The sequence below is a fragment of the Cynoglossus semilaevis genome, chromosome 11 (assembly GCF_000523025.1).
Source record: "Cynoglossus semilaevis isolate Cse_v1.0 chromosome 11, Cse_v1.0, whole genome shotgun sequence".
In the NCBI taxonomy this organism is placed as follows: domain Eukaryota; kingdom Metazoa; phylum Chordata; class Actinopteri; order Pleuronectiformes; family Cynoglossidae; genus Cynoglossus; species Cynoglossus semilaevis.
The window spans coordinates 15937397-15952289 of NC_024317.1; the positions used below are offsets into that span (position 1 = coordinate 15937397).

At 41.8% G+C, this 14893-nt stretch overlaps 1 protein-coding gene and 1 long non-coding RNA gene across 2 annotated transcripts in view; one reads left to right on the forward strand and one right to left on the reverse strand.

The window, feature by feature from the left end:
* LOC103386583 (uncharacterized) overlaps positions 1–14893 on the reverse strand; it is a 106918-nt gene that overhangs the window by 55438 nt on the left and 36587 nt on the right. The gene's annotated exons all lie outside the window — the stretch shown is intronic.
* LOC103386584 (plexin-A2) overlaps positions 1–14893 on the forward strand; it is a 50142-nt gene that overhangs the window by 26454 nt on the left and 8795 nt on the right. The window contains 15 exon segments of the mRNA XM_025060019.1: positions 2933–3047; positions 4138–4338; positions 4781–4877; positions 5296–5495; positions 6627–6778; positions 7679–7796; positions 8705–8841; positions 9209–9376; positions 10535–10628; positions 11942–12181; positions 12651–12794; positions 12913–13147; positions 13588–13730; positions 14821–14890; position 14893. The exon segment at position 14893 is cut by the window's right edge and continues 186 nt beyond it. Coding sequence (XP_024915787.1) covers positions 2933–3047; positions 4138–4338; positions 4781–4877; positions 5296–5495; positions 6627–6778; positions 7679–7796; positions 8705–8841; positions 9209–9376; positions 10535–10628; positions 11942–12181; positions 12651–12794; positions 12913–13147; positions 13588–13730; positions 14821–14890; position 14893 — 2115 coding nt within the window.

A 14893-nucleotide genomic window follows, 5' to 3' on the forward strand; every position in this document is an offset into this window, starting at 1 on the left:
TCACTTTTTTTTTATTTTATTTTGATGTTCTGACAATGTTCTCATTTATGACTGACGTCATGGGAATGGGGGGGGGGGATCTGGATGAATGTGAAAGATGAATGCTGGAAGTTAGCCTCCAAATTAGCCTCTCTAATTGACATTAATGCAACACAAATGAGCCAATGAAATCATTCTAAGACATTGAACAAATTCAGAGACTCATTAAATCCACGACTGACAATGCTGTGTCAATTAGTTTAAAAAAAAAAAAGACCCTTTGCTGCCATCATTATTATTTTCCACAGCACGGTCCCCAGTCTGACACCTCTGTCTGTGTGTCAGCGTCTCTTCCACAAGCTAAAATAAAATAATCCAGAGTTTGCAGCTTCTTGACATTTAGTTCTATATATATGTATGCAGACACACACACACACACACCTACAATTTTCTCTCTCAGACACACACCGTTATACACATGCACAGTTTGTACTGCTGGCCATGAGCAGCTAATTAATATCAAATTTTAATGCTGCTGCGCCTCCATTATTGGCACTGGCAGCTTGTTATGAGCTGCAGTATTTAGCTTCAGCCGATGGATTTCAGTTTTCCTTCACTATTTGAACACAGTCTGATTCTGAAGGAGCTGTATTGTGCACAAGTACATGTTTACACCACTAGAAGTACAGAACACAGTCCATTATCATCTCTTCACTTATTCTGTGTGTGTGTGTGTGTGTGTGTGTATGTATCCACAGCCATTAATCACTGTATGTTCTACTGCCTCATCTACAGATGCCTCAGGTCTTCTACCAACTTATACCTGCAGCACATTTATGTTGTGTTTTCCCAAAAGCTAAGATTAAATCCAGTGGTGGTCTCAGTGTAATCCACATCAAACTGAACACTGCAGTGTATTCTGTATTTGTCCTGTACACATTTTTAAACTTTTTGTTTTCAACTTTAAATACTAACTTGGTCTAAATCAGTGTTTCCAAAGCTTTAATGAGCCAGGGGTGGATGTTACGGATGTTACGTAAATCCCACAGTACACCACCAAACTAAAAGGTCACAAAATGTGTAGCTTTTCGTTTCACCTAACTCACAATTTGATTACTCTGTGTGACACCTAGTCTGTTTAGTCGAAAATAACAATGATTTACTCTCAGAAGTTGAAGAAAGACACACAAGAAGAATTTCTTCAGCAGCTCTGAATCTCTTATAAAAACCACAAAGACGAACAGGAAAAATTATTGCAATAAATAAATAGTAGTTGTCGAATTGGATAATTTCCCATGGTGCACCTGATGATCTCTGGGATTGAGCGATCTACAGGAGTACTAAAAAAACCTGGAATGTCATCCTCAAAGCACATTCGGAACAGAAATAATGCTTCAGTAATTTGAAGTCAGTTGGGAGTTGGTGACGGACGACTTTATGTTTTATCGCAGATTCATTTTTCAATTTTACGACAGCTCTAGTAGCATTACATTTGTATAGAGAACTATTACCCCCATATATTTAAATTCCACCAGCACCCAAACTCTTGATGTCACGGGTTTGTATTAAAATGTAAAGATGTAAAAAAATGTTGAATGTCTGTGTTTGACTGTTTCATAAAGCTGCAGGTTCAATACAGAATTAAAAAAAAAAATCATAGCTTCATAGCAACATTTACTGGAGTGTGTGTTCCTTTTGGAAGCAGAACATTTTTGACTTTGTCAGAAAAGTTTCCAATTTTACGCAGTCCTTTTCAGTCATTTCAAGGCCATTTCATGCCTGAGCCCTGCTAATTTCAGAGCTTGCAACGTATTACCTCATCCAAACTGAGGACATTCGGCTGTGTATCCGTGTAATGGGATATTCAGCAGAATCCCCTGCAATCCTTTATCGTCACCCTAATTCAATTCTCCTTGCACAGGCGAGGAAGACGTACAGTACACGACTGACAGAATGTGCAGGAGCGTCACTCATGTACGAAGCATCACAACTCAATTGGAATATTTAATCACAATAAATCCCACCATTGTCCATAGACAACCATTCATCAAGTTACTCTGTTAGTCACACTGCTTGTTGATTATCACTGCACTGATCCAGAACAGGGACAAATATGGTCCAGAATAATTTCCAGAATACACTCAGAGGAAGTGCATACTTAAAAAAAATACTGTCACATACTGAGGAATTCTCTTGCAGGAATATTTACATTTTGCCAGAGAAGACAGATGGTTTGAAAGAGGAGCGTAGGGAGCCGTGTGCATCAGCCTAGAGAAACCATCACTCCTCAGAGGAGGCAGTTTTAGGCTGCACTCACATTGGGACCCTCATGACCTTTTTCACCTTTGGCCCCTATGGTCTATGGATTATATGGCTAGTAAGAGTGCAGGTGTTCTGTGCCTGGACATGGTACACTTGGTGCCGCTCAAGTGCAGTATGTCCGAGGCTGTTGGGTTTTAGCTCGCTTGCTTTTGGGATAATGGGGGATAGTGGGAGGTGGGATTCAGACTTCAGCACAGTGTGAGTGCACCAGACTCTGTTACCTACAATGCTGTTCTGGGTTTACTGCACAGGAAACTTATACAGCTGAAAGCACCGGAATCATTCTGATGATGACCACAATGACCCATCAGACTCCTAACGACTGTTAACCCTTCCCCAGTTGACCCCAATGCCCACCCAAGAGGGACCTGAAGTAGCTTTATTCTTCATCACACCCACAGTATATATCTGCTGTACTGGATGAGAGGCGAAACGTGATCTTTGAGAAAATTTCACGTCCTAACGGAACTCTTTAACCTTGACCTAGATGACTGAGAATCTTCATAGACATAGTTCAGATAAAATGATCCGGATGGCTGAGGACCAACGTGGACAACTGTGTATAATTGCCACTCATCTGACTGTGAGATTCTTCTGGCTCATTTGCACTGATGTCCTTTTCCTCTCGCAGATGTTTGTCCTGTGTAAACAGCACTTTTCGCTGCCACTGGTGTAAATACCGCAACCTGTGCACACATGACCCCAGCAGCTGTTCGTTCCAGGAGGGAAGAGTCAACGCCTCAGAGGTATATGATCGCCGTGACACAGCAGCGCTGCGCGTTCATTAGCTAATTAAATCACCGTTTTCAAGCGCAGCATCTATCTTTCGTGCTGTGACACTTTTACCCGGTGTATGAAAATGTGCAATTTAAATTCAAACGAACAACGCGGCGCCAGTGTAAAGGGCCACAAGTCATACCGGCTATTTATATTTTACAGTCATTTATACATGGTATAAAACAAAGAAGGCAGTGATTTAAAAAATGTTACTCGATACAAGCGCCTGAGGAAAAAGCAAATGTCCTCACTAAGTCACCTTCAAGTTTGAGTTCCCCTGAGAGCGTCACACGTCCTCGTCCCATTCTGAACTTCTTGGCCATTTTTTACTGCCGCTAAAAGTTTTATTTTTAAACCACAAATTTCCACCTCACTGTTGATGCTGGAGGGAAAGTCACATCATTGCCAAGTCGTAATGATTCATCATTCAGAAAATTCTGTTCAGTGTGCTGGCTGCGAACTTCCTGGATTTAGAGGTGATTTTACTGCATAACAGTAATTTTTATATTAACATTTGCTCCTACCATAAAAAACTTTATGACATTTTAGTCTGAGAGCTGAAAAAGTGAAAACCTTTTAGTAGTTTACTATTTAATTCAGTTACATGATAAAAAAATGTTTTGACTTTTCTAAAATTAGTGAAGTCTAATTTTATTAGGCGTCAAATAAAATTATTCATAACGGCAAAAATATTTCTTTTCTTCTGGGAAAATTAAGCCATTTAAAAAATAATCTTTTAGGGGAGAAAGGATCATTTTATTTATTCAAGAAAAAGGGCCAACAACTATATTTTTTTCAAAATGTATTCTCGTGGGCCATAACTCTTACACATCCAAGTAAGGACTGGCCAAGAAAAACCTGTCCAAGAGTCACAAATGGTGTGGGGGCTTAACTCTGTACAAAAAAATGTGATGAAACCCTCTAAATAACTATAATAATTCATGATTGAAGACTGTTATAGTTAATCAGTGCACCACTATAGTTAGAGACATTGCTGTAAATAAATGATTTGTAATTGTAATATTTTGTAATCATTTTTTTCTCTTTTTCTTTTCCAAGGATTGTCCTCAGCTTCTCAGCTCTGGAGAAATTCTAATCCCAGCTGGTGAAATCAGACCAATCACACTGAGGGCCCGGAACCTTCCTCAGCCACAGTCCGGCCAGCGGGGCTATGAGTGCGTGGTTCACGTGCAGGGTGTCATTCATCGTGTCACGGCGCTGCGCTTCAACAGCACCAGCGTGCAGTGTCAGAACAGCTCGGTATGAACTCAGTGGGAACCTCACAGCTGTCCAACCATCAGTGCAGAGAGCCTGTGTAGAATATATTACTATGTGTTCACCTCATCTGGATGAATGTTGATTGTTGTTTGGAGGCAGTTCAGCCTCCGTTTGTTGTGAACTGAGTGGACGTCAGTGAAGATGACAAGACTGTGACAATAAGAAAAAAGGCCATTTTCTCCAGATGTGGATGATTGGTCACCACATCCACGGTTTGCATCCCGACACCTAGAAGAGTGGAGAGGCAGACAACCGTGGTCCAAATGACAGATGGTTAAAAGCCTCATCTCTCTGCTGCACTTTTATCCTTTTATCCCCCTCCCCACTCTTTTCATCCTCCCTTTTTTTAAACTATGCCTTGTCTCTTAGACTCTGTCTCTCCCTTTATGCACCTTTAACACGCCCACTCACTCTCTCTTTTCAGTACATGTATGAGGGTGTGAAGATCAGTGACCTAGCGGTGGACCTCTCCATCGTATGGAACGGCAATTTCATCATCGACAATCCAGAGAAGATTAAAGGTAACACTGCAATCCATCACTGCCAGGCCGGAGCATTGTAAAGCACTCAATCCTCAGGGGAGAGGTGGGCTACGGAGAAAACCTCGAGGTTTCCAAACCTCCTCAGGAGAAAGTCAACAATGGCTGCCAGTGTTATCAAAGAGTACCCAATCATACGCACTCCCAGGGGGACGGCACCAAATCATGGCCTAGTTTGTCTCTCGTGGCTGAACTCTGCATTAAGAGCTCGAAGAATGTGTTGTTCAGTTTCTGCAAAGGTTTTAGAATAAATAATCGATGTAGCTTATTCACATTTAATTAATATGATTCTTCTATATAAATCAACTGTCACTGTGCTCACTGCACATCGATCAAACTCGAAGACAAACAACTGCAGGCACTTCTTATTTTGTAACTAATCCAATTTGTCTTCCCATAGTGCACCTGTACAAGTGCAGTGCTCAGCGGGACAGCTGTGGCATGTGTCTGCGGGCAGAGAGGAAGTTCCAGTGCGGATGGTGCAGCGGTGAGGGACGGTGTACGATGAAGCAGCACTGTCCTCCCATCTCCCCGTACGCCAGTCGCTGGCTGGACCTTTCTGCCCGGAATGTCAAGTGCACCAACCCACGCATCACCGAGGTTTGTTGTTTGTTTGGTATGAATCCAAACAGCAGTGAATCAGCTCATGGATACAGAGAATAATCAGTGTCCTCTATAATACTGTAGCAGTCCTCTACTTTGAAATGTACAGCCTGTTCCCACAGAGAGGGATGAAGAAGAAGAAGAGAGAAACTCTAAGGCAGAGCTGTTCATTCTTCTGTTCCCACGTCACACTGTGCTGGACGTGGGCCACAGAACAGTGATTTTTCACTCGTTGCTTCTCTCTAATGTCTGTTAACCTGAAACCACATCACATTTCATGTCAGGGTGAAAACCGCTTGATGCTCGATAGGTAAAAAAGTATTCAATCTGTCTACAGAGGTGATGGATCTTTTCTGTCACAAACTCCAGTTCATCCTCCTCGGTAGGGCACACGGGGTCAAGAACAGAAGCGTAAGGCTTTACCACTTCAAAGAGCTGCAAGTCTTTCATGTCCCTGTCACATTATCAGTGATTCTGAAGCAGCAGCAGCAGCAGCAGCAGCAGCAGCAGCAGCAACAGCAGCAGCAGCAGCAGCAGGGTGAATCAGCTGAAGTGCTGCTGCTTCCAAGAAGTTTGGTTCTGGCATCCATCCTAGTCCAACAGTTTGGTGCTGGTTTGGTTCAATTTACATTAGAAAAAATGTTAAGTCTGACACTACTGACATAAATTTAATTTATGTCAAATGAGTGTAGATTTCAGCCTTTCTGTCCTTGTTTCATCCGGTGGTGGCTCCAGGTATTTCCTTCTGACATCACTGTCCTCATTTTCTACCACTAAACAAGTCCAGAGAAGACAGGTTTCTTTAGCTGTTAACAGACAAAATGATGGTGAAAGTAAATAAAAATATTGTCTTGGAGTGTTTCACTCTCCTCAAACTACATTTCTGTGAAAATTTGGGATGGACAAACTTAGAGGTTTTTCAGAATTTAGCCGATACCAGCAGTCAACAGGAGAGGTCACACCCTGAACAGTTAATCACATAACAAAACAACCATTCACAGCAGTGCTTAATTAAGATCAGAGCTACCTGTTATAAACATATGTAGACAGACTTGTTACTGTATTGAACCAGAACTCTACATTAAATTCCAACTCATTTAAGAGCCAATTGTTTCCTTTCTCACGTAGGTGAGTCCAGTGGCAGGACCACTGGAGGGGGGCACACTGGTGACCATTCAGGGCCTGAACCTCGGTCTGTCCTTCTTTGAACTGGAGGGTAATGTGGAGGTGGCAGGAGTGCAGTGCACCCCACAGGAGACAGGATATATTACTGCAGAACAGTGAGTAATACTCCTCCATCTTCCCTTACACTGCACCACAGACGTGCACATGCACAAACACTACATCAACTGGGGGAGCAGTGGAGAATCAAAACGTCGCATTGCTTGACAAAAACGGCCTTTATGCCACAGCGGTTATGAGGTTGTCGTCACAACAGTCATTGAAACGCACCGCCTGTTACTGACTGTGGGGACAATTGGTCGGCCATGTGTGTCTCTCACCGCCATGTAATGGGATTGGGCTCAGGCGACGGGGACTTTATTTATACCCTTGTAAAACGAAAAAGAAAAGAGCATGCCACAGAAAATTGAAAAACTCTGGTGATGTATGAATACGAGGACTGAGCAGAGACAATTCATTAAGTGCTCTTATTGTATCGGGGAAGACAGTTTGCTGCGTGGGGCAGGAGCATTCGTTTTGCACTGGCAGTGCTTTAAAACATGGCATTACAGCTGTTACAGCCATTAATTTCATCCGGGGTCAGTTGCTATAATGACTTATTCATGGCTGCCTTTATCTCATTGACCTGACAGGTAATGCTGATTTATTGAAGAAACCCCTTTGTTGTCATGGAAACCAGAGGTAATGGTGGGTGGCAATCTTGCCGGAGATGTGCAGGGGTGCAGTTTATCATTTGAGTTATATTGCTGTTATAGGTTTCCCATTAGGAAGAGAGATGGCCCTCGGTATTGACCCACAACTTCTGTGAAAGTCCGCCTCAATCACAGCAGCCGGCAGAAGCCATCTACCTGCTGTTCATTTAAAAAAAAACAAACGTGACACGGAGCAGTGACTGTGCCGTGTGTCACGCTGGGCTGGAGTTAGTCATTGAATGCATTATCGTCTGTCGCCTGGCTGCGTCTTGGTGCTCTAATATTCATGCGTCTGTGACTTGACAGAATTGTGTGCGAGATGGCTGCGGCTGCCGCAGGAGGCGCCCCAGGACCAGTGAAGCTGTGTGTCGGCGAATGCAGACCAGAACTGCGCGCACAGTCCGCCCAGATCTACTCCTTTGTGGTAACTTTGACAGTGACACACACGTTAATCTTGTCCACCTGTTCTTAAACAAAGTGCCGACAGTGAATCAGCCCAAAGGTGTGATTACAGCAGCAATCATCACCTGCAGTAGATTAGGGCAATAAGGCGATTTAAGACATCGTTACAGAGCAGCTGAGAATAATGGTTCCAATAGTTGTTTATGTTGATTTCATTTAGAAATGCTCCAGAGAAGGAAAAGCTGTGGTCTGGAAAATTATTATTTATTGATTGTAATCAGGACTGTGGGCAGAGTACTCACAGTCACAGACACACAGTAGTTCAAGGTTTATATCTATTTACCCCAACGACTAGTGCCCCTAGTGGAGAGGATTATAGCAGGAATTTGGCATAAAACTATAGAAATATATCACTATTTTGATGATGACTTAGATCATGAAGTAAAAACATATTGTGCTAAGGATCACCAGTAATAAAATAAAAGTAATTGGCGTGGTTGCCTTAAAGTAAGACTAATTATTTGCTGATTTAATTCTACTGTACAGTTTTCATGTTTTCCCTGTATTTGAGCTTTCTCCAGGTACTCTGGTTTTAGCCTCCGAGTCCAAGTCTATATTGTGAATTAGGTAACATTCACCACAGTAGTGAGTGTGGGTGTCTACACGGTCTCTATATCTGGACCTGTGTCACATGTTATGGCCCTGTGTAGCCCAGACCCTGCTCAAAGAATGCTGACGTTGGCTTCAGCACCCCCACAACAGTGGAAGATGATGATTAATGAACATAAAGTAGCTGAGCAGTGGGTATTTTGACTGTACTGGGCTGCAATCTTAGAGAAGCGCTGAGCAGACTTGAAGTTGAAGAACCAATGACCTTGTGAACATGTAGTGCTGCTCACTTTGCTCTGTTCTGACCCATTTCTTCTACAGGTTCCTTCAATGCTGGCACTGACACCCAGCAGGGGGCCTGAATCTGGGGGCACCAAGGTCACTATTGTCGGGGAGAATCTTGGTGCTGGCAGCACCGTTACTGTGTACTTTGGTAATCAGACCTGCGAGTTGTACAGGTGAGAGGGACTTCACTCTGTTTGAAAGTGCAGCACAATCTGAGGTCTGATATTCACAGGCAGTAGAATGGGACAGCGCTAACGTCACACAGCATTTAAAGACTCAGGCTTCTCTTCTATTTACCTCTGTGTGAAATGATTAGTGTTGAAGTGATGAGGTCTTACACGCTCCAGGTGTCTTTCACTGTGTATTTATAGAAATCTGTTTAAAACACCAAATGGGTGAAAAGAACTGGAGAGCACAGCCATGTATCCTGATGGCTAATAATGACAACAACTGCATAAACCCACAGCAGAATTTAAACAACTGACTTTAGGTGTGCACATACTGACCAAATCTAAATCCTGGTCTTTATTCTACCACTAGGAGGAGCATGACAGAGATCGTGTGCTTCTCTGCGCCATCACTAATCGGAGCTGGGCTGGTACAGGTCAATTTGAGAGTGGACAGAGCAAAGGTTCCTGGGAGTTTGGCTTTTGAATACATAGAAGACCCCACAGTTCAGCGCATCGAGCCCCTGTGGAGCATCACAAGGTAACAGGACCCTAATGCCGGCATCACATAATGCAAAGAGACAATAATGACTAAGGTGTCAGATGTCCAGAACTGTGGCCCCGTAGGCAGTGGTATTCATTATCATGTCAATGACAAATGGGATTTGAAGGGTAGACCAGAGGGTATAATACATGTGCTGACATCACAGAGCAGTGTAACATGGAGAAAGATACTGCAGACACATACAGTACATTCATGGTGAAATGTTCAATTACATACAGGAATGATGACACACATACATCTACCTATGAGACATGACAGAGTTAACCAAAGTAGACAAATGCCCTTTGTAAATAAATTTCACAAAACACAACTCTAGTATTTCCAGAAAAACACAACCAAAGTTACTTGTAATAAGCAGACTTGGCAGCAATGCTGGAGAACAAAAAGAGACTTTCTGCAGAATGAGCATTGGGAATATTTTTGTGTTACTGCATTTCCCAAAACACATAACATCTCCATTCTGGTTGAATGGTGTGTTTCCTGTTATAGTACAAATTAATAATTTGTACTGGGGTAGCCAGCAGTGTGTTTCTGCAGATTAGACAGCAGAGAGACACCCTGGCCCTGAGCCCTGTGACAGCAGCAGCAGCTTGTGAAGCTGTGTTTTAAAAGCTTACGAAGCCTTTGAAGAAGTGGAGGAGAAGCACCGGCGCTGGTCTTGTTTGCTAATAAAACTAATTTGAAAAGTTTGTAGGTGGGATATTTTTCTCCCTCCTCGTCTCTCCTCCCTCTCTCTGCTGTTTTCTTATCTAAAACTTCTGCACAGGCTTTACAAATATTAGAGAGCTGTGTTTATTTTAATCACATCCAACACAGATATGTAAACAAGCAGCACCTGTATTCATGCTATGTCAGCCCCACAGTCGTGGATGAATATTAAACAGCAGCCAGCTGCTTCGCCGTTTGATCTGGCTCCTCTGCCCAATAACAAAGAGTGAGAGCGGGAGCTGCAGCCCAGCTTCACCTCATCAATTCTACACTTTCTCCAGCGAAAGCTGAGCGTCCAAGTGAGCATCGCTCTAATGAATCACAGCACAGAGGCACTTTGTACTCAGACATGTGGTGTTTGGTAACTTTTGACCAGATTTTATGTGTTAAAAAAATAACCTTTTCTTTTCTTTCTCCCACACACAGTGGACACACAACTCTAACAGTGACTGGAACCAACCTGGATGTGGTCCAAGAGCCAAGAGTCAGAGTCAAATATGCTGGACACGAATCTGTCAATGTAAGACAGCGGAGATGCTGACAACTTCCTAATTGACTGAATGTTGATTGTGTCGTTATCACGTCGTCTTCATTAACAGAAACAGTCAATCCAAAAGGAAACTGTATTAAATAAAAACTCTTCAAACTGACACTGTGGTCACATTAGGAAATATAACAACAAAACTAAGGATAAAAAAAAAAATAGATGAACAAAATGCAACTTTCTGCATAGTTAACTCAGCCAGTTGAACAGAAAGTGAGCAGAGCTTTAACAATGTCTCCACACACATTGCTGGTTAAATAAGTCTCACTAAAAAGTGACTTGCTAAGATGTAAACTCCTCAACTGTCCACTGTGATGTTAAACCGAGAAGAGACATTAGTGTACTCTGAGCTAACTATCGTCTTCAGATGTTTCGTTAAATAGAAAATAATCCTACAGTAAGTCTTGCTTCTGTCTTCATCCCTGATGTTGAAATACTGACAATGTTGACATATTTGAATAAACTACCGTGAGGACAACAGAAGGAAGAGAACACAGCACTGGTCCATGGCGGACCAGTTGTTTGTAGTGAAAAGCTGTTATGGTGTATCAGGTTGACGGATCAACATGCACATACTGTATACTTCAATGAAATATCAGGTCCAATACTAATTCCAGCATCACTGTAGTTCATATAATTTGTCATATAATTTTCAATTGCTTTCCGAATGTAGCATTTTTGTTACATAGGTATTAATACAAGAGCAGAACAATGAATTTCATGTTTTGGATGGTTTGCTTGTGAAAGGAAATGTTGACGTAAACAAAAGAGAAAGAGATGCCTCTCTGTTGGATCATTTCAAAATGAGATTTAGGAATTTGGCATGAAAAACAAGTGCGCGGGGAAGTGATTTATGGTGCTGATTCTCTTCGCCTCAGCTCCTTAGGCAGATCACTTCAGCGTGATTGATTGTTCCAAAGTGCTGAGGCAACAGTGGCAAAAGTCCAATCAACTTTAGTCCCAACTTTTTGCACATCAGGAAAAGGCCCAAAGATGTAAACATGCAAAAGACTTAACTGAGGCTGAGTTAAACTGAGCTGATGAAGGAAAATTTAACCATTACAGTTAAAAACAAAATTGCAGAACAAAAAGGTTTTAAAGGTCTATTATTATTATAAATATTATATTGTATTAAAATGAATTATAATAAAAAATAAACAAACTTGACCTTTGAAGGTAACTACTACTTCTTTTAAACCTTTGAAACACACAACACAGACCTTGTATTAGATGTCACATTAGGCCTCGTTGTGATGCTGTGCTGAGCTGCTGTGACCTGATTCCTGCAGGTCTGTAAGGTGTTGAACACAACCACCATCAGCTGCTTCGCTCCCTCACTAAAGGCAGACTACAGCTCTGACCAGGAGACCATCAAACACGTGGACGAGTTTGGTTTCGTCTTCAACAACGTCCAAGCTCTGCTCACCTACAACAACACAGGCTTCCTCTACTACCCCAACCCTTACCTGGAGCCCCTCAGCATATCAGGCGTTCTGGAGCAAAAACCTGGGGCTCCCATCATACTCAAGGTACGTACGAGGAGTTGTGACATGACGTTGGTTATCATTACTGTAATTCATCTCATACAGCATGGTGCTTTTTCTGAACATTTTGGGCCAAAACTACAATATACAGATTTTAGAGTAAATTGAATTGCGTATAATAATAATAAAATAAATAAATAAATAAAGTTCTTGCACATTATGGCTTTGACAGGGTAGCACAAAATCACCAGCATTTCTTTAAAGAATTATACTAGTGGATTATACTTATGGTCTCAAATTTAATAATATAACAATCTCAAATTATTAGCTAGCTAACTATATAATCTCTTGCATATCTTTTAGGTATATATGCATATATATGTATATACATATATATGTTTACATATATACACTTATATATATAAGTTTATGTATATACACATATTCCTATATATAAGTAATTTGCATTGTTACGTATATAAAATGCATATTTCCTTTCCTAACTGTGTTATAGGGACGTAACCTGGTACCGTCTGCATCTGGAGGAGCCAGGCTTAATTACACTGTGCTGATCGGAGACAAACCTTGCTCTCTCACCGTGTCTGACACCCAGCTACTCTGTGAACCTCCAAATCTCACTGGGCAGCACAAAATCCTGGTCAGTGTGGACAGTTCCCTTCCTATCTGGTGGCCTTCTCTCTGTCTCTGCATTTGATCTGCTGTCTGCAGGAATGTGGGTCACTGTTAAAGGCCTGTCACTCACTCTGCTCCTCCAGGTCCAAGTAGGAGGACTTCACATCTCCCCAGGAGAGGTTCACATCCGCTCCGACAGCATGCTCACACTCCCTGCCATCTTCAGCATCACAGCTGGCGGAGGGCTGCTCCTCATCATTGTCATCATAGTCCTACTGGCCTACCGACGCAAATCACACGAGAATGATCTCACACTGAAACGCCTGCAGATGCAGATGGACAATCTGGAGTCACGAGTGGCTCTGGAGTGTAAGGAAGGTGAGGGAGAATCTTCCTGAAGACTTGGGAAGTTATCACTATAGGTTCACAAAGAACTGACAAACTGTTTTCTTTACAAATATTTTCTTTGACTTTTCTTCCATCTGTGTGAGGTAGACAATGTTTGTTTCTACAAAGGGGGGGCGCTGTAGTTGATGTTCTTATAGTCTCCGTAAACAGGTAACAACATTTCAAAATAGATTTTAATGTCATTTTTAGGGACATTAAAAATGACACAATCATTACTTGGGAGTTTCTACTATTAATTTCCTAGTACTGAGAAGTACATACAAAACTAATATTCTTATAATAATAATAACTGATATATAATAACAAATTGTCAAAACACCATCTGGACACAACTATGGCTGTTTTAATTAAACTTTAAAAGATCAATGTTTGTTAAAAATGTATTGAATATGCCTCTCTTTTATGCACAGCCTTTGCAGAACTACAGACAGACATCAATGAGTTAACCAGTGATCTGGACAGAGCCGGCATCCCGTATCTGGACTATCGAACTTATGCCATGAGGGTTCTCTTCCCTGGCATGGACGATCACCCCGTGCTCAGAGAGTTGGAGGTGAGAGGCCACTTTGAAGCCGTGAATCCAGTCTGAACTGTAGTCTGTAGTATTTTATCTGATGGCTTCATCTGCAGGATTTAATATCCTCCAGTATATATTCTCTTCTCCTGCCAGCAAATGTCAAACGTCTTACAAACGGACTGTGACTTCAGTTTGTGTTTAACAGCGTCTCTGCCAAGTGGTGTTCGTGAGGAGAATATTTGAGACTTAGCTCTGTCTTTCACCGGAGTCGAACTTTAATCAGACTCTGATTACTTTGTTTGACATGAAATAAAACTTTCCCGAGCTTTACAAAGTACAGTATTATTTATCTACACCTGGGTCTCGTTGTATTTTTATTACGTCTGCCAAGGATGTAATATTTCTGCTGTTGTTCTTTGTCAGCTACTTCTCTTTGTTGAAGTGTAGGGATAAAGCTCAAGGATGAATCCAGTCAAAGTGGAAAAAGAGTCTTTTCTTCTTCACCACTGCTGAAAAATCTCTTTGTTATTGTTTATTACTCTCTGAAAATAAAGTTTCAAATGATAAAACTTTTAAACTAACGGTTGGTTTAAATTTGTGGAAAAATGACAAATCCCAGCGTCTGCGAAGAAGTTCTCTCAGTTTGTCCTGATCCTGTTATTATCAGAACCCTAAGGAACCGGTTCTATGTTAGTGGATGCTTTCATTACTGTCCTCATTTTTAAAACATGCTTCCATAAATACCTTCTGTAAAAGAACACTGACGCAGCAGTGAACCAGACGCAGAGTCACAGTCGGCAAAAAAAAGGCTCAGTTTCTAAGACAACTGCTCATCTTCAGGAAAATAAATCTACTTCACCATTTTCCTGGATGGGAACTGGGAGAGCAACGTGGTAGGATTCCCACGTACTAGGCAGAAGGTTGTGGGTTCAGGTCCACCTAGTCCCTATTCCAGGCAGGATCATCCAGGAATCTAGTGCATTATCACTGAGGGTTTCTCTATGACCAACTGATGTTTGAGTCTTTGTTTAAATACATTTCCATTGTTGACGTACTAACTACATGATGATTTTTCTCCCACATGATCTCGATAAAGTTAAATTAAAATGTGTGTCTTTTTGTAAAGGTCCCAGGGATTGGACAGGCCAACGTGGAGAAGGCTTTGAAGCAGTTCGCTCAGCTGGTGAATAATAAGGTTT